General features: G+C 48.5%; 1 protein-coding gene across 2 annotated transcripts in view; it reads right to left on the reverse strand.

The window, feature by feature from the left end:
- The window catches only part of LOC103189268 (disco-interacting protein 2 homolog B), a 49,631-nt gene that overhangs the window by 14,829 nt on the left and 12,825 nt on the right, over positions 1–21,977 (reverse strand). For both annotated transcript variants that reach the window (XM_007909615.2, XM_007909614.2), the window contains exons 2-16: positions 15,521–15,592; positions 9,871–9,999; positions 9,075–9,200; positions 7,182–7,391; positions 6,511–6,660; positions 4,300–4,419; positions 3,886–4,083; positions 3,420–3,511; positions 3,105–3,215; positions 2,262–2,385; positions 2,046–2,155; positions 1,680–1,782; positions 1,369–1,433; positions 1,073–1,166; positions 575–694 (exon numbers count right to left, since the gene is read on the reverse strand). In XM_007909615.2, coding sequence (XP_007907806.1) covers positions 575–694; positions 1,073–1,166; positions 1,369–1,433; positions 1,680–1,782; positions 2,046–2,155; positions 2,262–2,385; positions 3,105–3,215; positions 3,420–3,511; positions 3,886–4,083; positions 4,300–4,419; positions 6,511–6,660; positions 7,182–7,391; positions 9,075–9,200; positions 9,871–9,999; positions 15,521–15,592 — 1,824 coding nt within the window. The remainder of the gene's footprint in view (positions 1–574; positions 695–1,072; positions 1,167–1,368; positions 1,434–1,679; positions 1,783–2,045; positions 2,156–2,261; positions 2,386–3,104; positions 3,216–3,419; positions 3,512–3,885; positions 4,084–4,299; positions 4,420–6,510; positions 6,661–7,181; positions 7,392–9,074; positions 9,201–9,870; positions 10,000–15,520; positions 15,593–21,977) is intronic.

Genomic DNA, 21,977 nt, shown 5'->3' on the forward strand with positions numbered 1-21,977 from the left:
GGAGAGCAAGAACAACAACAACTTGCCATTCGGGTTACATGTAGCGTCCCAGAGCCTTTTGACAGTGGCGGAACACGACGTGTAGCAGAGGGAAGGTGACTGTAGGCATAGTCAAAGAGGAAGGGCTTCAGGTGCACCCTGAAGATGGGGAGGGAGGGGGCACGGCAAAGGGATAGAGGAAGAGTATTCCAGAGTTTTGGGGCATCGTGGCTGAAAGCACTGTAAGAAAGTCTTTAGGGTTGAGCCAAGCTCACAACCAGGTAATAATAATCTTTGCATTTGATATGGCGCTTTTCACGTCTTCGAGACTTCTCAAAGTGAAGTGAATTGACTGTATATTTGTGGGCAAAGGAAGGTAGAGAACAGGTTACATTCACAAGTGGGAGGCCTATTCAGATGCCAGCACCTATGCAACATGAGCATGAGCGAGTGCCTTGAGGGCAGAAAGTCTCACAAATACACACTGAAGATGAGTGTTTTTTGAGCAGACGGCGTTCAGTCACACTTTCTCATTAGGGTGCCTGAGGAACGCCTGCCTGACAACTGCTTCATTAGAGACTCCGAGGGAACTTACATGGATTGGCTCCATCTGCTACAATCAGCATGCGGAGGGAGCTGAGGTTGACGTCTCGCTGGTCCCGGTGAGCCATCATCGCCCAGTGCAGGTCTCGGCATTTCACCAGAGCCACCTTTGCTGTTTGGGGAAACACACACAGCTAGTCAGCCGGGCTGCAGCAGATAAGGCAAAATACAACCTAACACAGTACTATTGAAATGTCCAGGGCACCACAAGGCCATACAAACCAGGAGAATGCAGATCCAATCCCAAAGGTTTATGTTCCCCGTTTTGAGCTCGCAACAACCACCACCAACAACTGACATTTTAACAGTGCCTTTCATGTCCCAAGGGGCTGGACAATCAAGAATTTGGACCAGTTGGGGTTGAGGTCAGGAGGGTAGGGATAGGAGGGTGACTGAAGGCGTGGTTGAAGAGGAGGGTCTTGAGACGGGCCTTGAAGGAGGCAAGGGAGGGGATGAGGATAGTGCGAATGGATCGATGGGACTAACTTACCCTTGTGGGAATAGACTCGCTGCACCCAGGAGAGAGGGCAGCCCTTCATCACCGCGTAGGGGACGCTGATTGTGTGCATTTTATTCATCACGCTCTGCAACAGAAAATCACAACTTTATCACACATAGTTGCCAACTGGACTCAATCTCACAAACCTGCTTTCCAGCCTGACGAAACCAACACCCAACAGTCCATTTAACTTCCTTCAAATGGCCACTTCAATCTGATATCGATGTCTACAACTCAATACAGCGTTTCTCTGCAGATTAAAACAAGAATAATGCAGCCTCACTCACCAGTAAGACACTGTGCCAGAGGCCCACGTCCTTCTTGAAGTCTAACACATTCACCAGGGTTTCGCCTGTTCAGGAAACAATCACTTTCTGTGAGTATGAAGGTCATTAACATGATCATAAGTGGCTGGAAAAACATCGGAGACCCAGACTCCTTTAAGAGACCCTCCACAATGGGTACTACCCAACCTCCCCGCCAGTGACTGGAATCCAGAATATCCCACCATTGCAGCTCGAGAAGTGGGGGAGGTGGGGTGAAGAGGCTTTAAAAAGCTTCATTAAAACAATACCGAGGAGGAGCATGTGGATCTTACCTTCATTGTAGCCGCAGGCCTGAGTGAGAGCCTGGCAGTGCAGCAGCATAGCCACTCGAGAGATGGCCACTCCCATCACACTCCCTTCCTTACTGGTCTTGTACTGCACAGGGAAAGGCAGCAGCATTAGCCATAGTCCACTCCTCACAGGACATGCCACACACACACACACACACTCTCCCCCCTACTCCACAACCAAAACATAACCCTCCCCCCACAAACATGTCCACTACCCCCCCACCCCACCTCCACACACGTGTGCTGAGACAGGTGTTAATTCCACACACACTCTTCTCCAATTTCCTCCCAATCATACATAGCATTAGCACCACGTTTTGGTTGTTCTGAGCTTCCCCGTCTCCTCACCTCAATGTACGCTGGTTCACTGCCAGCGGGCTGGATGTTGGGCTGCCAGTCCTTGGAAGGTTTGGACAAATATTTGGAGTCGGTGACAACCCACTTTAGCCGAGGCCAGCCTGCAGAAATCAGAAGGAATGATACAGCTTCTCCTCAGCAATGCAAACCCGAAAACCCTTTTCACAAAATTGCAACAGACCAACACTAGATTGGCGACAAGTTTACCTTTGAACTGCACGATGTCAGCACTCTGCGTTTTGGGGAGTCCCTTCAGACAGCTCTCGCTGGTGAGAGCCAGAGTCACACCACAGCTGCCCAGGAGGAAACCGATCTGCTGTCCACCGGTGTCCTACAGGAGACAACACATTAACCACAGAGCGAAACCAATTCAGCCACCAGCAAGGTCACCGGATTTGGATGTCAATTCTTAAATAAGAAACGTTTTGCAAGAGAGTGAAACCTCCTATTCTCTCCCATCGCTAACTACCTCCTCTATCCAGTCGCTAACCTCAACAGCCTCTTTATTTCCCCACAATAGATTCTCTAAGAACCTCACAATTGAGCCGTTAGTCCGCTGGTTATTCTACAAAGCATCATAGAATCTTACAGCAGAGAAGGAGGCCATTTGGCCCATCATGCCAGGGTTGGCTCTTTGAAAGAGCTGCCCAATTAGTCCCACTCCCCCACTCTTTCCCCATAGCCCTGCAATTGTTTTCTTTTCAAGTACATATCCAATTCCCCTTTGAAAATTATTATTGAATCTGCTTCCATCACCCTTTCAGGCAGTGCATTCCAGATCATAATAAACTTGCTGTGTAAAAATATTTCTCATCTCCTCTCTTGTTCCGTTTCCTATCAACAATGCATGGCACATCAGCCTCTTTGTGAAGCAACAACAACAAATTACATTTGTATAGCGCCCTTTACGTTGGGAGGACATCCCAGGGCGCTGGACATTCAGGGATTTGTACCACAATGCTCCATGTACCACAATGCTTTCCCACGGAGCAGGGTTTGAGGACGTGACGGGTGAAGTAAGCACAAAAGGACCATCTAATCACCACTAACCTTTCTCGTCAGAGGTACCTCAATGGGCACAGGGATGACTTCGGCCAGCAGACAGCCGTAAAAAGCCACAAGGAACATGACAGGATCACTGTTGGGATAAACCAGAGCCACCTGCAGGGAGAATAAGCAGAGTGGTCAAGAGAGAAATTACCAGCACATACTTGTCCGTCCGTCCTTTCCATCATCAACAAGATAACCCCCCATCTCAGCTAATATAGGAACCAGCTCCCCCACTGACAGAACTGTGAACATCGGGGGCCTGAATTATTGACACAATTTTTAATTTTTGTCTGCTCCCCAGGACAGCAAACTCACCCTGTCTCCAGGCTTCAGCACAGACTCATTCTTTACCCCCAGCTTATTGAGCAGTGTGTAGGCCAGCTTCAAGCTCCTGCTCCACAGTTTCCCTGAGGAAGAGAAGAGAAAAGATGTAGGGATTATTTATAACAACAAATGACATTTGTATTGCACCTTTCACATATAATAATAATCCTTGCATTCGATATAGCGCTTTTCACGTCGGGAGGACGTCCCAAAGCGCTTCACAGAATATACTGTAAAGTGAATTGACTGGACCTGAGCTGGGAATGCGATAAGGAGGTGGGGAGGGCAGGGAGGGTTGAGGTAGAAGGGTGTTCAAAGGCGCAGTCGAAGAGGAGAGCCGTGAAGGAGGCATGGAGTGGGGGGCACGGGAGGAAAGGCAAAGGGACTGTGGGATGGAAGCATTTTGATGGTTAAATCCTCATGTAATACTGCCTGGGATGATATGGAGTTCACTCACCGTAGGTCAGGGTATAGGCGGGTTTCCCAGTCGCGTCCAGGGCTGTCAGGCAGGAGGCTTTGGGCTGCGTTGTTCCCCAGCGTTGTAAAGCTGCTTCCAATGCAGGAGGCCAATTACTGACCACTCCCAACGGCTCCCCTTTCACCGGTGTCAGCTGCCGGCCTTCTGGTTTCGGCTGATTAGGGTCTGGCTGTGGAACTGGATCAGAAGGGACAGCACCACGTTATAATCATCCTTGCATTCGACACAGAAACTTTTGTGTTGGGAAGACGTCTCAAAGTGCTGCACAGAATTTACTGTAACTGCTAACCAGACTGAAATCAGGAACAGCCTCGAGCCTGTGTCCACTCTCAGGTCTTTACCCACTTGGCTACTGAGGGAAAACATTCCCAAAGACTTCAAAGTGCCACTCACCTTCAACAATCTCTTCAAAATCATCCACAAAGAACTCCTTGAGTGGAGGTCTCTTCGGCCGCTTCAGTGTGTTCAGCAGCTGCTGGATTTTGGTCGAGACACGGCTATTCACTGGGACACCTGCCAGAGCGGAGAGAAAGAGACAATGTTCAGGGCCACAATACACTATACCAAAGAGCCACTGAGTCCTACTGCAGAGGACAGGCATTGGGTCCTTGAGATGGAACTTTTCCACTTTCCATCACTAACATTCCTCACTTTGATGAGCGCAAAAATCCCCAATAAATCAAAAAAGAAAAATTGGGATTGTGTTCATTGGTTGCCTCAATATAATATTTGCATTATTATATTTATAGCCTTCTTCTGTGCGTAATACTCTATGATTTAATACATTGGCTTATCACTTCTCAAAGTGCTTCACAGGACATACATACTGTAAAGTGGATTCACTGTGTATTTTGAGAGGAGAATGCGCGGCCAAGTTCGCACAGCGGTGTCCCACAAACAGTCAGATATAATTATAACCCTAACTCACTGAGAACCAACTAACTATTCTTTAGAGTTGAGCTTTGAAAGCATAGGTTAGTATTCCAGCTACAAGTTCCTGAATTGCAGACCAACTGAAGCCAGGCTGAGCACCTCCACTCTTCATAGTCCTCAGTTCCCCAAACCGTAAAACATCACGTCTACACATGATGTTCAGCACTTCAGATTGCTGCTGATAGTTGTAAAAGGAGCTGGCACTTAATCAGTTCCATGAAATTGCAAAAATGTACTGCGCTTGAATGAACTTAAAGAAGACTTCCTCAAACGCAAGAAAGGGAGAGAGAGAGAGAGACATGGCTCAACCTTAATCTTTTCAGATTCCCTCCCAAAACTTACAAGCAAACCAGTGCTCAATAAGATTGCTTTGTGAACATAGACAAAAGGATAATGCTCATTTCCACTTGATAGATCAACACCGAACACACAGTTGTCACTTACTGGGGAGATTGTGGCAGCAAGATAATAAGAATCCTGACATTTGTTACAGCGCCTTTCACATCAGGACGAACCCTCAAAGCGGTTCAATGATGCACTGTAAAGTGCAGGGACTGCAGAATCTATTTCTATGTCTTTACGATTGACAAGACAAGGCACGAAAGCTACGGAGAACATAAGCTAAGGTAACGGCACAGACATAGAACAGACACACGCTGTGGACACGATCCTTACCCTGGTTTCTGGCACAAAGCACGAGCGTAGCAACTAAAAAGCAAAACAAATTTCATAAACTTCGGAGATAATTTGGCCCCTTTCTCTCCCCTCCTCCCTCCAGACCGGTCAGACCCCCACCCTCCCCGCTTTCTTTGGTCAGCCTGAGCTTTGTCAGAATGGGAAAGGCTGGAGAGCGACGTGTGGTGGAGGGGGGAAGAAATGCTAGTAAATGAGCAGCAGTGTTTGTTTCGAGGGTGAATGATAATCTTTGCATTTGCATGTCAGAAGGACGTTTCAAAGCACTTCACAGAATTTACTGTAAAGTATAATGACTGTTTTGGGCGAACAATGATCAGCTAACAGGAAATTCCAAGCACAAAGTTGTGGAGGAGGCAGCCTCTGCCTGGGGCAAGTGATGGGTATAGAGAAACCTGGCTGAATTCTCTCACAGACTTAAAGAGGATAAATAATCAGAACCGTTTTCGGAGCGATCACAGAACTGGACACAACGTGAAACAAGATTAAATTCATTCAAAACAACAATAAAACACAGGACATGTTCTGTTAACTAACGTGTTTGCCTCAGGCTAACACACACGCAGAGCACCAACCAACCCCCAGGCTAACTAAAGGCTAGCACACACAAGACATAGGCTGATCGTGTGGGACAGGCTCCCTAGGGATTCAGCGGAAGCAGCAAGTATTGATCCTTCCAAGAACAAATTAGATACATTTCTGTTAGGAAATAATATCATGGGATGTAGTACAAAGTTTGGGGACATAACATTTGCGAGCTACTGCCAGGTGGAAGGCGAACTGAATGGACCTTGGTCTTCTTTTGTCCAGTAAATTCTTAAGATTTACATGCTGCACTGAACCACTCCGTTGCAATGGTGGTCTGATTTACCCACTGGGTGAGTGGATGGTTTGTATCAATCGTGACCAGTGGAGAAACAAACGTCACTCAACATCAGTGGGAAGAGAGAGGTTTAAACCTGAAGAGCCGAGGCTTACCGTTAGCAGTGTCCATGAGGGTTGGCTTGCTGAAGCCTTGGGACAGCCGGTTAGCAGAGCCTGAGTGTCGATGCTCCATGTTCATTGATCGCTCCGAGGAAGAGGAGGAGATGGAAGTGACATCGGGAGGCGCAGAGTGGTTCTCTGCAACTGGAAACACAAAGGGTCAGCGACTCTTGGCATACAATTCATCGATCGGACAATATCACTCTCACCACTGGTTACCGGCCTTGGTCACCACCATTCACCAACATCAGCCGTGACTGTCCAAACCACAAAGCCACTTGGCACTATCCGCACCCCAGCTAACCGTCACCATCCCAAACAGCAAACGCACACACCTCACTGGCCACACACTGTGGATCATGGCGACTCGGTGACTATGAGCAAACAGACAGTCTGGTGCAGCAGCTACCCTCCGGGATTAACAAAAGGCTGTAGATTATAGCCGGATCCGTTCAAACTTTCAAGATTAAGGTGAATAGATTTTTATTAGGTCAGGGTATCAAGGGATATGGGAGAAGGGCGGGTAAGTAATTGGAGTTGAGGTTCAGAGCAGCCAATAGACTGGAGGTACAGGCTCCAGAAGCCGAATGGCCTACTCCTGTTCCTATCAAACGGAAAGGTTGTGACCGCTCTATTGTTTTTTTTACAAAGATGGCAGCACTTACCTATCCGTGGATGTGCCATTACGTCTGCCAGCATGCCCCCCACTCCCTTGCTCTCCCCGTGAGACAGCGTGGAGGAGGCAGACGAGGAGGTGGAAGAGCCCTGGACCGACTTGTTGATCCACAGCTCGGTGTTCATGAAGCTGTGCGTGGAGGCTGCCATGATGCCCTGTCGGCGTAACGACCCCTCATCCTCAGACGCAGAGGAAGTGTCTGTGGAGAGAACACACAAGTCATCTCATCTGGTGTCAGATACACTGAGGAACAGAGGGCGACTGGATGTATTCTTGGTGGGGAAAGGGAGAGGGTTCCAACTCTTTTATTAACAATCGTGTATATTATGTGTAGCACCTTTCAAGTCAGGAGGATGTCTAGGAGTGCTTCACTGCGCCCTGGGATGTCCTCCCAGCGTGAAAGGCACTATACAATTATAATTTCCTGTTTGTGTTGTTCACAGGATTTATGGTAAAGTGTCGTGACAGTTTGTGGGTGAACGTGGCAGCCAATTTGTGCACAGGATTGTGCCACAAGTATCCATGCTGTGAATCACCAGTTCCATCTGGGGGATTCCTGGTCAGGATACCAGGTGGGAGTAAAAGTAAGAAAAAAAATTTTCCTGAGTAATGCCATGGGATCTTTAACATCCACTGGATACGTGCGTGCATGCACACACATGCACACTCTCAGGCAGGATAGCGGTGAGGAGTGGGAACCCTGACTGATATTCACCCTCCCTAACCCAGAGGGCGCTGAGATCAGTAGCTCAGTGCACAACTCTCCCCCCCCACTCAGCTCAGCCCGGGTTAGTCAGTGCTGCACTGGGTGATTCCATGCACATTTACCATGTAAAAACAATCCATTTATACACAATCTCCGGCCTCACCCCAACCATTCACTCTCCAAACCACAACATGAGTGATCAGTTGATGACCTATCGGGCAAAAAAGTAGTCCCCTCCCACACCACCTGGGAATTGAGAGCCATATTTGAATTTTTTTAACAAGTAAAGTGATAATAAAATTGAGGTTTAAAGGGTCTTCTGCCCATAAACTTTAGTTTATTAAGTGACGCTTTGTATCACGCTGTCCTTTAAACAACAAGGAAGCCTTGTCCTGTGTCACCCGCATTCAAATTCAGGCCTGCACAACACTGTTGCTTCTCTATGGCACTTTGACATTCAAATCGATGAGAGAATTATTACTGTATGGAAAATCCAGCTCAAATCTCCCATGGTTCTAGAGAGGGTGCGGCAAAAGGTGACTAGGTGGTAGCTGGAATTAAACACCTGAGTTACAACAACTTGCATTTATATGGGGTTTTTCATGCAGGGTAGCGCCTTGGAGCTCTGTAAAGAAAGACTGGATGGTTTATGCTGGAGAATTGAAATCTTGGGAAGATCTTATTGATGTAGTCTACAAAGCCCTTCACGCCCTGGCAACACCCTACCTTTCTGACCTGCTTTCTCCCCACTCCACTATCTGCTGCCTCCCCTTGGATGGCTCTCCTTGTCCCTCCACTCTTCCACCATCGGTAGCAGTGCTTTCAGCCACTGTGCCCTGAAGCTTTCAAACTCTCTCCCCCAATCTATCCGCCTTGCCCTCTTTTAGATCACGCCTGATGACCTTACTCTTCGACCGTGCTTACGGTCAACTCCCCCTGGCTCAGGGTCAGGCACTGTAAAGAGCTCGAGACACTGCCCTGCATTAAGAGTACTTTCTAAATGAATGTCGTCGTTGTAGTCAAGATACACTGAAGCCAAAATAGGTTGAACACAGCCACAATCTCACTGAGAAGGAGCACAAACTTGAGCCCAGAAGAGGGGAAATTAATGTGGGATCTGACCCCAGATGAACCACACAGAACAACCCAGGGGGAGATGACAGGGATTGTGCTCACCTGGTGGGGTGCAGGCCTCGACTGGTGACTGGACAAATGTTGATCGTCTCTTGGTAGGCATGGGCAGGGCCATCTTCTGCTCTTTGTGTTTTGCCAGAGCTGCTTGTACTGCTTCTGTGTGAATATCTGCCAAAGGAATCGACATATTTCATCCACTGTCACACTCAAATGTCTCGAACAAAGAGTGTGATGGGCATAAACCAGACACCAGGGTGCCACACGGCAGCACCACGTACAGAACACACGAGCTGCACAGCAACACCAGAGGCAGATTCACTCTCCAAACCACAGCAGATTATTCCTTTGTTTATATGAGGAATGTTTTTTTTGGTCCGCCGGGTGTTTGAGAATTCCATGCATCCCATGCGAATATCTATGAGCCACTGATGAATGTGGGTCGCTGGATAACAACACACTGCCCCCATTCCTAGGCACAGTGTTCTTAGCAAAAGAGAGGTCTATACCAACTGCTGGAATCCGAAAAGAGAGTGAAAGATGTGAGTGTGGGGTGGTGGGGAAGGAAAGACACACTGAACCCTTTGGAATTCCATCCCACAGTCCCTTCAACTCGCCTCCTTCAAGGCCCTTCTCAAGACTTTCCTCTTCGACCGCGCCTTCAGTCACCCTCCTAACCCAACCCTCCCTCTCTGCCTTCTACCCCACTTGATCCCAGCCCCCAGCTCAGGTCCAAATCCTCGACTGTCCAGCGCCCTGGGACGTCCTCCCGACATGAGAGGCACTGTGTAAATGCAACAAATTTAATTTGCTGTTATTGTTGAACCAGTGAACGACTTACCAGATCGATAGCGCTCATCCCGAGTCCCCCCGGACCGGCCTCGATGATATTTGGAAGAGGAAGCAACGGGTGTGGAGGAAGCAGGCGGTTTCTGGTATCTGTGCTCGCTCTGCAGAGCCGGGTCAACCCCTGCCATCAAAGAACAAACAGCACAGAGATCAGACTACAGTGTGCTCCCCCTCTCCCACTGTGAGACACCCCTCCCCCACACCACACCCCCGAGGCCCAGGACAGCTCCGCACACCTCCGGTGGGAAGAGTTAGAGGAACGGTGCGAATATGTAATTCAAATCAGCGTCCTAGATGGTGGGGGTGGGGGATAAAAGAGAATCAGCCAGAGTTCCTGTTCCTGAAATACAATGATTATCATTTTAAACATGCCATACTTCGCCCAAAACCAAACAATCTCCGACTAAATCCCGACAAAGGGAACATGGATCAGCCCTGAAGTTTCAGCCATTCAGGCTACAAGGACTTACCGGAACCGCACAACACACCCAGGCTTTTGGCTGCAAGAAACAGCAGTTTTCTCAGAGCTGATACACAGAAGAGAGCTTTTTTGAGTTACTACACAAAGCGGGCTGGTATAGCGTTCTCTACAGACAGTGTCTCTGTAAGTGTGACCACATGACTCAAGTGGCTGCTAAGTGTGTGAGCAAGGCAGATGATTAATTCCCCATCACCCAACCCCAGGCATGCCCAGACCTCTCCGTTCCGAAGCTGCAATCTCTCTAACCCAATCATACTGCCCTAACCTCCACCGAGGAAGCTCCAAGCGAGGGTCTTGGGGGGGGTGGAGGGGCGGGGAGGAAGTTCCAGTCAGAGAGTTGGCATAGAAAATGGGCGTCTTCATCCAATTCCACACAGAGGAGGAAATGCAAGTCTGGCAAACTTGGGAGATTCCAGAGTTTCCTGTGGAAATGATCACTAGTATTTCTGGGGCTCTCCGGGGCTGGGCTGCCTTGTTTGTAAACAGGTGAGGTGAGAGAGAGAGAGATGTGATCTGTCGAGGTGACAGAGGGGTTCTTCCAGATTCCAAACGTAGACATTTTGCACGTCCATTTGTTAGCAAACCTCAGAATCTTATGGGAAATGGCTAATCAAGCCCCCTCCCCCGTCTGTCAACAGAAATCAGCCTCCCTGTCTCTTTCCTCCCCCCACCCCCGGCCCGTAATTCATTTCAACTCTACATATGAGGTCATCATTGTCTCTCTCGCACTCTCTAAATCCCCTAAGTGGAATCATTAAAGCTGTTAAATCAGCTACTACGCCTCGAGGCTCTGGAACTCCCTTCCTCGTTCCCTTCCTTCCCATTTTCAGGTCTCTGCTGAAGACCTTTCTTTTTGACCGCACCATTGGTCACCTTCCTCCCCCTCCCCCGGCTCGGTCCCAGGATCCGTTACTGTGAAGCGCTCTGAAACGCCGTCCAGCGTGGAGGGCACTATATAAATCCAAGTTCTTGTTGTTGTTGTCTATGATTATCCCAAACTTAAACAGATAAGATGCATTGAGATTCCAATATAAACAGCTACGTCACACAGCCCTGACTCGCATACTGCATCCCAAAAAGTGGTTAGCGTGCTCACTTCACAAGCAAGAGGACCTGGGTTTGATTTCTGAAACCTCAAGCAAGTTTCCTTACTCCCAAACCTTGGTTTAGCTAGAAAGTAGGAACTCGGTTTTTAGACAATTGGCGGATCACTTTCTGGGGGTAATTGTCACTCCCAAAAAAAGGTCACTCAATCCACGGCTGTTTGTGGGACGCTGCTGTGCGCAACTGGCTGCTGGGTTTCACCCACAAAATATAGTCAATTCACTTTACAATATATCCTGTGAAGAGCTTTGAGGCATCTCAACGACATGATAAGACGCTATAGCTGATGCAAGTATTATAATTATTATTATCCCACAGCCCTGACCCCCCGCATTGTGTCACACAGAGATGGTTTCTATTGTTCAGAAAATCGGGGAAGTAGATTTCAAGATCGTTCCTTAATTAAAGAAAGGAATGTGTTACGCAAACCACAATTTGGGGCCCGACATCCTCATCGGGTTTCAGATCTTGCTGGACTGACCCGCAGCGAGATTCAAACGTACAGGGTGACCGGCGCTTTTTAACTCACTCACTCACTGACTCGCTCTGTGTCTGCGCGTAAGCAACCAGGTTCCCCTGGTTTCTCGACAATTTGACATAAAATAATTCTAACTGTATAATTACAGAGCATCCGCCCTCCCATTCTCAGGAAAGATAAGATGGAGATTGACTGGATCAGTAACTGGACATCTACCAGGTTGATGTGCACTGCACTCATTGGCAGCAATGGGGGTTCAGGCCTGAAATCGGGTGTGAGTCAGGAATTTCATATCCAGGCCCTGTTCAGTCACTACACAACTAATCTCTGGAACTCCCTGCTTCTATCCCTCTGCCTTGCCCCTCTTCTTCCCCTCCCCCACCCCCCGAACACCCAATTATTCTGGGAGTTGGTGGGCTGAAAGTCCAGGAGACACTCCCTTCTTGTTTACGATAGCTTTGACAATCAGCATATATCTGAAGAAAGACAATGTAATTCTTCTCCAGGGATACATTGGAGTTTTAGCTCAGTCTTCACGTAAACCCACAACAACAACTTGCATTTATATAGCGCCCCTCAGGAGGCCGGAACCAGTTGAGCAGAGGCAGCAGCTCGTGGGTTGGGGAGTAAGCAGGTCGGATAGGTAGGGAGGTGTCAATTCATGAAGGGATTTGAAGAGGATCTTGAAATTGATCCATTCGGCGATAAGGAGCCAGTGAAGTCTGGCTAGAACTGGTGTGATGGGAGTTCGGAGTTTAGTGTGGGTGAGTATGGATTTCCTCATGAGCCACAGCAGAGGTGTGACAGCGACAAGCATTTAACACAGACTCATCGCTGCTTGGCTCAGCCCCTCGGTAACCAGCTCCCAATTTGGTATCTTGTTTACAAAATAAAACCCTAACCAGATCAGTTGCTAAACTTGTCACCAGTACACTTCAATCACACAGACATGAGTCATATCCTCAGACACCAGATAAAACCATGACAAATGTTCCGGCCTGAGGGATTTTGATACCGAATAACCATTTCAATGCTGGACGGATGGACAGGATGCCTCTGCAAAGGCAAAAATACTGCACTGAAATGTCTGCTTGTCATGCTCTGTAACATGGCTGATGTGTTTGTGTATTTGTTCTCTCACTTTGAGTTCAGCTGGCACACAAAAATCTGACTTTATTCTCATTTGCATTAAAACCAAACACAGAGGCATTGACTCCAGGTCACCACAGCATCTGCTGCGGGAGGGGGGAGGAATAGCGAGTGTTAATGATTTCTCTCCAGGGGGCTCGAGCCACAGTCGCTAAAGCGATCTCCACCATGAACTACAGCAATGCTCTCCTCAGTTTAACCCTTCCAAGCAAAAAAAACCTCCCGTCTGTGTCTGTTCAGGTGGAAGTCAAAGTTTCTCTCTCCCAGTGTCCTCACTGACAATACCCCCCCCCCCCCCCGATTAAAAAAATTGGTCATTCACTTCATGGCTGTTTGCGGAATATCGCACAGATTGCCTACACAGGCACTACACCTTAGAGTAAAATCCCTGAAGTGCTGTGAGAAGGGTCGACACTACATCTAATAAAGATTATTCAAAAGAAACTTGTTTATAATAAACATTTAAGTAATAATAATAATAATCCTTGCATTTGATATAGCGCCCTGTCACGTCTCAAAGCCATTCACGGAATACAGTGTAAAGCGAATTGACCTTGTATTCTGTGGGCGAAAAGCGGCAGTTAATAACACACAATTATGATCGTTCTTCCACAGGTTTTGGTTGTCGTTCAGTGTGCGTGGGGTGTGTGGGGATAACAGGACTTTGTAAACATGTTGACAGCGTGCTGAGGATATTGTGCTCAGGCAGGTCTGACAGTCATACATGTTGTGGAATCTCTGTCTGGTTTCTGGGTCAATGTTCGTCAATTCGGGATGTTGCAATCATTTGCCGACTGTGACGTAGTTCTGGAACAGTGAGGATTACCTGGGAGCTGTTAAAAGATTTTCCTGTTCTCTCACCCAGATGGGCGGTTTCAGGCACACACCCAGCCATACTAGGCTGAGAGGCACACTTGACTTTTAGACTAGTTTCCAAAACAGGGTGGGAAATGGGTTGTGGAAGGGAAGTGGGAAAACATAAGCTAAAACGTGGCCAGTAGCAAAATCGCAAATAAATGTCTTCACACTTGAGGTTTCCGATAACGTGGAACTACCTTCACTCACCGTCTCGCACAAGCCCAGAGGCAGAACCAAAATGGGTTGTTTAACTAATAATAATTACAATAATCTTTGCATTTGGTACAGCGCCTTACCACGTCTTCAAGACGTCTCAGCGCTTCACAGAATATCCTGTAAAGTGGTGTAACTGTGTATTTTGTGGGCGAAACGGAAGGGGTAGATGTCTGGAGAAAGAAAGCGAGGGAATTTAAAGGTTGGGAGAAAATAACAAGAAGCAAGGCGGCCTCTCAGAGCTCTTGGCAGTGGGGGAGAACGACGCTGAGCCGGGGTGGGGGGACTAGGCACAGTCGAAGAGGAAGGTCTTCAGGCACGATCTCAAGATGGGGAAGTGGGATTAAAAATGCTACCACGATCGTACCCGCAAAAATGAGAGCGGATTCCGCAAAGGCCAATACTGTGCAGATGTTCAAACGCTCGGAAGAAAGTTTGGGCACTTTAAATCACAGGGTCTGACCCCGTGTAAAACCACAAGTGATACTAACAGTCACCCGCAGGGGGCACCAGATCCCAAACTGCTGCCCACCTGGGAGAGGGCAGCCTCCGAGACCCGGGATCCTGTGAGCACAAAGTTACTGCAGCTGCACCTCAAACCTGGTGTGTCAGCAGTCTCCGGCACGCCCGCTGGCTGCAGGGTTCAGAGTAAAGCATTGCTGCTGACAGCACAGGGCGCGTCCACGCATGTGTGAGTGCAAAGCAAAGCCTTCCTCAGCAGTGCAGCTAAAGGAGCGTCCACAGAGAGCAACACGCAGCACCCAGCTAACAGGGAATCGGGTGGGCACACACGATAATAATCCTTGCATCCGATATAGCGCCTTATCACGTCTTCCAAACGTCTCAAAGCTCTTCTCAGAATATAGTGTTTTTTAAGGCTGTGAAGTGGACTGTTGACTGTATTTTTTGGGTGAAACAAACACCGATACCGGGAACCAGCTCCTCTAACACGGAACCCAAGGGCGCTGTGCCAATTCATTCCTTACAAAAATTATTACAATAATCAGGAAGGAAACAATCTCCATCCCAAAGACGAGCATTGCTTTTTGTCGGATATTTTAGGTACTTTCTTGGCTTCGCCTCACTCCCTCCTTTGCTTCCTTCAAAACCCTCCTCTTCGACCGCCCCTTTGGTCACCTGCCTACCCCCACCCTCCCTGCTCTCCACCGCTCCTGATCCCAACCCCCAGCTCATGTCCAGGTCCCTGACTGTCCAGCACCTTGGGATGTCCTCCCGACGTGAAAGGCGCTGTGTAAATGTCGTTGTTGAGAAATAGCCCAAGAGCAAAACACGGTCTGACCGCAAAGCTGGACTCGTAATAACCTTTGGCCTGGTGTGGCGTGTTGCACCGTCACCTACCTTGAAGCTGTGGGATGTAGGGAGCCAGGAGCTTTGCTCGTTTCTTCTCATATCCCTTCTGTGTGATATCCCCTGAAAAACGAAAGACAGCACCAGTCACAGGTCAACACCCCACAGGAATGAACCCAGGTTACCCGGCACCTCTCAGGCCAAAGCCCAGTTTATCTTAATAATTTAACAATAATATAATGATCTTTGCATTTGATATGGCACGTTATCATGTTGTTGAGTTGTCTCAAAGCGCTTCACAGGACATACTGTAAAGTGGAGTGACTATATTTTGTGGGTGAAACGCCGCAGCCAGTTGCGCACAGTGTCCCATATGGCGTCAGGCTGAGCCACTGTGAAGTGCTCCGAGACACTGCCTCTCACGAAGGGAGCTATATAAATGCTCTATAAATGCAAGTTGTTGTAAATTCCTTTGATTCTATGCTAAAATCTTGCAGGAAGCCGGCAAGGAGCTTTGGGTGCAGCTGCCGTGCACACAGCGTCACAGCGGCTGATAGCAAGCCCATTAACCCAGCGTTGCTAAGTAACCATCGAGCTGTGGGTACCAGAGAGGGGGAGGTAAGGAGGAGAGAGGCAGTGAATGGAACTCAGCGCCTTCCATAGAATTGAGTGTTTGTTTATCATCCTCATGTGCCTGTTTCAGCTCTCTCTCTCTCTCTCTTTCTGGCGGAACTGAGCTATCCAGTGCCAGCGTGAACCAGCCCAGCCCCCATCCTGTCCTGTCCAGCTTCCAGACACACAAATAATATCAAATGGATTCCCTGCCTCTGCAGTCTCTTCCAGCAGACTGTTCTGCCCTCCACATCTTCCAACTCTGCTATATATATTTATATACGGATTGAGTGACCACATTATTACCCCCAGAAAGTGATCCGCCAATCGACAAACAACCGGGTTCTTATTTACTGTTAGGTAACAGGTGTGTGGACTAAGGAAACTTGCCTAAGGTTTTTCCCCACCCAGGAATCAAACCTGAGTCCTCTCGCTTGCGAGGTGAGCAATCTTCCGCAGATTGAGAGCGTTCCAGAGTTTCGGGTGGGGAGGGGAAGTGACTGAAAGCACAGCCACTGATGGTGGAACGAAGGAGGGCTTGTGGGACACGCAGGAAGGTCAATCCACAGCAATGGAAGCGGAGAGCCACAAGATGGGGCCAGCTTGGAAAACCATGCTGAACGAACGGTTCCCAGTTGGACTAATCCCAACTCCTCCTTCCAACTTCCTGCAAGTTACACACTGGACAGAATCCAAGCCCACAGAATGGGCCATTAATCACTGAGCGAGCCGATTGCAGTGAAAAAGACTCCTCTTTGGATGGTTGTAAGTTATAGAAGCAGATTCCTCGAGTCCAGGGAAGACCTCACACTCCCTCCCGCCTTATCCTCCCCACCCCCCGGCATTCGCTGCTTCAGTCAAATGTACTTTGTCCCAAGCTCTCAGTTTGCAGCAAACGGCCTCTTATCATAGTGCAAACAGTGATGTAATGTGGCCAGAGGGAGAGAGATGGAAAGAATGAGTCAACTTGGCTCAGTCAGTAAGAGCTGTGGGTCAGAAGGTTGTGGGTTCAAAGCCTCACATCCAGGACATTAGCTGACGAAGGGAGGGTATGAGTGAGCTGTCTTCAGGTGGGCGTTAAACAACAACAACAAGATTAAGACCCAATTATGAAAAGGGAAAGTAAAACAGGGCACTGGATAACCTTCAGATTAACTGCCATTCATCGGCATAATAATAATTTTGTGAGCGAAACCCATCAGCCAATTGAGTGACCACATTTGTTTTTGTAGGGATTATAACTTCCGGAAAACAATCCACCAATCGACTAACAACCGAGTTCCTACTTACTGCTGAGTAAACAGGCGTGGGAGTAAGGAAACTCGCTGAAGGTTTCACCCCACCCGGGAATTGAACCCGGTGCCTCTTGCTTGCGAGGCGATCACACTCACCACTACTCTACTGGACTTAAAGGTTGTACGGTGTGTGTATGTAAAACAGCTGCTGCCGCGACAGAATGGAGCGACCTGCGGGCATTTAAACCCCGTGTAATCCCTGACGAATAATTAACCAGCGATTCCGGACAGTAAAATAATGGCGAATGCCTTAACCTTTCTCAGGGATGTTCAGTGACTGGAGCTGAACACTGAGTGTCGGTGGCTTTAATGATTCCCTGGTAAAAGGCCGTTTCACCAGAACAAAGTATTTGAACTTGTCAGGGAGGCGGGCGCTGGCACAACATCAACTCCATCTCTGATAGCTCCAACACCGACCGCTCAGCCTGGGATTACCTCACTGGGCAGCAGTCCACATAGCTCAGCACCTCAACGTCATCTGCATCCCCTTACACCAGCACGCTATTTAATAAGGCTATTAAGGGATATGGGGTAAGGGCAGGCAATTGGGAGTCAAAGTACAGATCAGCCACGATCTAATAGAATGTGGGAACAGGCTCGAGGGGCTGAATGGCCTCCTCCTGTCCTACGCTCCTATTGGAAATCTGCTGCTGGATTTCAGTCAACGGAGGGGTTAAGCCCCTCTCCCAAAGTAAATCGGGGGCATTTCTCCAGTTTATAATCACATTCGTGTTTGATACTCGTTGGGGCGAGTTAGTCGATTGGCGGATCGCTTTTCGTGCTACTGTACAGCCTCAGCCGAGCTTACAACAAAGTTAAAAACAGTTTAGCTTCAACATTAAAAACAACAAGCGAAAAAAAAACAGTTGGGTCACTCAATCCACGACTGTTTGTGGGGACGCTGCTGTGCGCAATTGGCTGCTGCATTTTCCCCACAAAATACACGACGAGTATATTCTGTGAAGCGCTTTGAGCCGTCTCGACGACATGATAAGGCGCTACATCAAAAGTCAGGATTATTATTGATGTAAACCTGGACGGTCAGAACAAGGCAAGACTTTCTCTGTTCGAACAGGGGCTCGGGAGTCATTTATCTCTCAAATTCCGGCTGCTTTTTACTGCATCGATTGAGTTCCTGCGAATGTCCTAGATTCTAGGACATTCTAAGCCTTCTCTCCCTCCACCCTGCCCCCTCCCCCCACCCAACATTCAACCCTTTTGTACGCACGACAGCTCCCACTGTGCACATTCTGTCCATTCATTCAGAAGCTTGTGTGTGGTTCAGGCTTATGTCATCCCGATTATCCCGGCAATATCCCAGCAGGAACTGGGAAGTCAGCCAGGCAGGATAGACGTGGATTTCCACCAGCCGCAGCAACAGGAAAGGAGAGAGAAGGAGCGATGGACGGAGTGAACCCAGTCACCTGCTCCCGAGTCAGTGTTTCCTGAATGAATGAAACTCGGAGCGAGCACAAGAGCAGTGTACTCCGCACTCTGCCAGCATCGCTCTCCCGCCAACAACCAGTCCCTCGCATCGCCTCCAGGCATTCCCTCGCCGCAGAGCGATCTGCTCACCAGACCCTCAGAGGGTCAACACTCTCCGGATCATCATCACCCTGCATTTGATCCTTCGCCTACAAACGTCTACACACCTCTCAATAAGAACTTCACAGGAAATTGTTTTGGTGGAGTGACTTTTTTTTTGTTATTCTAGAGATAGATTGTTGGATTGGAATGCGCACCCTCTCTCGCTCCTGAGGGGGAGGGATGCATCCCTCCGGGGAGAAAGAGAGAGAGAGCACATTCCATTCCAACAATCTATCTCTTAGGATTTCCGCGTGTAGGTGGGATGCATGGAATTCTCAGTTTGGTTTGGAGACTTCGAGACGACGCGCACCCTTCTGACTTCGCATTATACAACCAAGTTTCTTAAATGAGTCCAGTGTCCTGACCTCAACCACCCTTCCCGGCCAATCCCATTCCATTCCTCTGCAAAGAAATACTGTACTTCCTAACGTTGGTGATTTCTCTCCTCTCTCTCTCTCTCTCTCACTCCACATGAGGCTTTAAGCAATAAACAGGGAGGCCTGTATTCTAATCTCAGCGTGCTCAGATCCCTGCTCCTGGCATCTCAAACATTCTCAGCTGATTAACAGCTCTGGAAGCCAAGGTTCGCTTCGGTCAAAGGCTGCCTGTGTGTGGAGCCTGGCAGGAAACCATCAGCGCGCAACGCATCGTGGGGAAGTGCTACCCTCGTCTCCCGGGGCAACCGTAGGCCCCTCCGAGGAACTCTCCCGCAAATACAAATACATCCAGGCAGTCAGCAGTCACCCGCGCACAGTGCGTAGTGCAGGGAAACACGTCAGCCATTTTGTGCACAGCAAGATCCCGTAAACAGGCACCGAGTGAATGAACCCACAGCATTCTGACCCAGAGGCAAGGATGCGCCCAACTGAGCCGAGCTCTACAATAATAATCCTTGCATTTGACGTAGCGCCTTATCACGTCATTGAGATGTCTCCAAGTGCTTCAAAGGATATACTGCAAAGTGGAACTGACTGTGGATTTTGTGGGCGAAACACGGCAGCCAATTGCGTACAGCGGTCTCCCACAAACAGTCGGATATAATTATATCTACGTAAGGAAAGTTGCCTAAGGTTTCGCCCAGGAATCGAACCCAGCTCCTTTCTCTTGCGAGGCGAGTGCGCTAACCACTCCGCTACAGGACCCCACAAGTTCTATCTCTTGCCCCAAGACCGCGGGGTCTCTTTAACAACAACAACAAGATTCCATTTATAGAGCGCCTTTCACGTCGGGAGGACGGCTTGGTTTCGGTGAGGAGAGGGTGAAAGACGTTACTTTCTGAGCTGGAGAATCAATCCTCAGCCTCCCTTTCACTCTGACAACACAATGTACATTATTATTTGCCCAGAACAGGATATGGCAAGCCAGCCCCAGGCTACCATTTCATCAGGTTCCCTGAAAGGGAGGATTAGATCGATACCACTTCAGCGGACACTCGATACTTAAACAGTGACTGACAAATGGTTTTGGTGCTGACGACCGCTTGTGTTTGTGCAGAGTAGGTAGACACCAATTGGGCCGTGAATCCAGGCCCATCATACAAAGGAATTCACTGCCCTTGGCCTCGTCTGGTGTTTATGTTCAGTGTGACCTTCAAACACTGCAGCAAAACAGAAAACTCCTCTCGTTTCTAGCAAATTCCACCCACAATGACTGACAATAATCTGAGTGTTTGACACAGCGCCTATCACACCAAAATACCACAAAGCGCCTCACAGGGTATTGTGGTCAAGTCTCTGGGTAAATACTACACAAATAACAACTAATTTATCAATGATATTATAGGCAAATAATAATAAGTCACTGGGAGCAGCGAATCATTCCACTCAGCACCTGTTATTCCTGCAAGCCAAAGCCCCCTGTTCCCCTCTCCCACACCCCTCTGTACCCCTCTCCCACACCCCTCGGTTCTCCTCTCCTCTATTCCCGTCTTCCTCGTATCTGCAGCAAGTTCTCTCTTAAATACATAAACGCTTTTTGCTTCAACGACAGCTCCCGGCAGCGAGTTCCACGTTCTCAGCACCCTCTGGTTGAAGAAGTTCCTCCTAAACTCCCTATTAGGCTAGATACACAGCGATGGGGGGGGGGGGGGGGGGGAAGAGAAGAGACAGAGACAGAAATGAACAATTTATCGTCTGAACCGTGGGAATCCTCGATCAAAGCACAGTCTTCCCCTGCGCTGATTGTGCGTTGAATTATTTAGTGGCGACTCATTAGGAGTGTGTTGGACAGGGGCTCAGTAATGAGCTGATGCAGACAGTGAGACAGGATAGTTGTTGTAAGAAAAGGGGGGATGGGGTTGGGAGGGGGTAAAGAGAGGCAGCAACATTAAACCCCTACCCCAACACGACTCCGAGGGGACAGCCGTCAGTCACCGCATTATTTTCCGGCTTTATTTATAGCGCGCTGATTGCCGTAGTACACAGCTCTAACCGGGGGTGGGCGGGGGGGGGATAAAGAGAAATCATATCGGTCACAGTAAAAAAATCAACTTCTCTTCGTCTCCAGGCTGCCAAATAGCCTCAGTCGTGAAGGGAGAGAGAGTGAGGAAGGGAAAGTCAAAGCTAAATATAGATACAGTTTTTACATGGTGAATTTGCTCGAGTTACTATTCTCAGCCACTTGGCCTCAATCACACCCTCCACATCTCCTCCTGATCTCTCTCTAGTTATTGCTGGATAGAGGGTGTGCGTGGATGTTATAGGAACAGGAGGCAGCCAATCAGCCCCTTGAGCCTGTTGCGTCATTTTAATAGACCATGGCTGATCTGTACCTCAAGTCTACATACCCACCTTTGCCCTGTATCCCTTGATACCCTGACCTAACAAACATCTATAATAATAATAATTCTTGCATTTGATATAGCGCTGTTCATGTCGGGAGGACGTCCCAAAGCGCTTCACAAAACACACTGTAAAGTGAATTGACTGTATATTTCTGGGCGAACGCGGCGGCCGATTGCGCACAGCAATGTCCCACAAACAGTCGTAGATTGAAAATGACCAATTTATTATTGT

This window comes from Callorhinchus milii, unplaced genomic scaffold (assembly GCF_018977255.1).
Source record: "Callorhinchus milii isolate IMCB2004 unplaced genomic scaffold, IMCB_Cmil_1.0 Scaffold27, whole genome shotgun sequence".
In the NCBI taxonomy this organism is placed as follows: Eukaryota; Metazoa; Chordata; class Chondrichthyes; order Chimaeriformes; family Callorhinchidae; genus Callorhinchus; species Callorhinchus milii.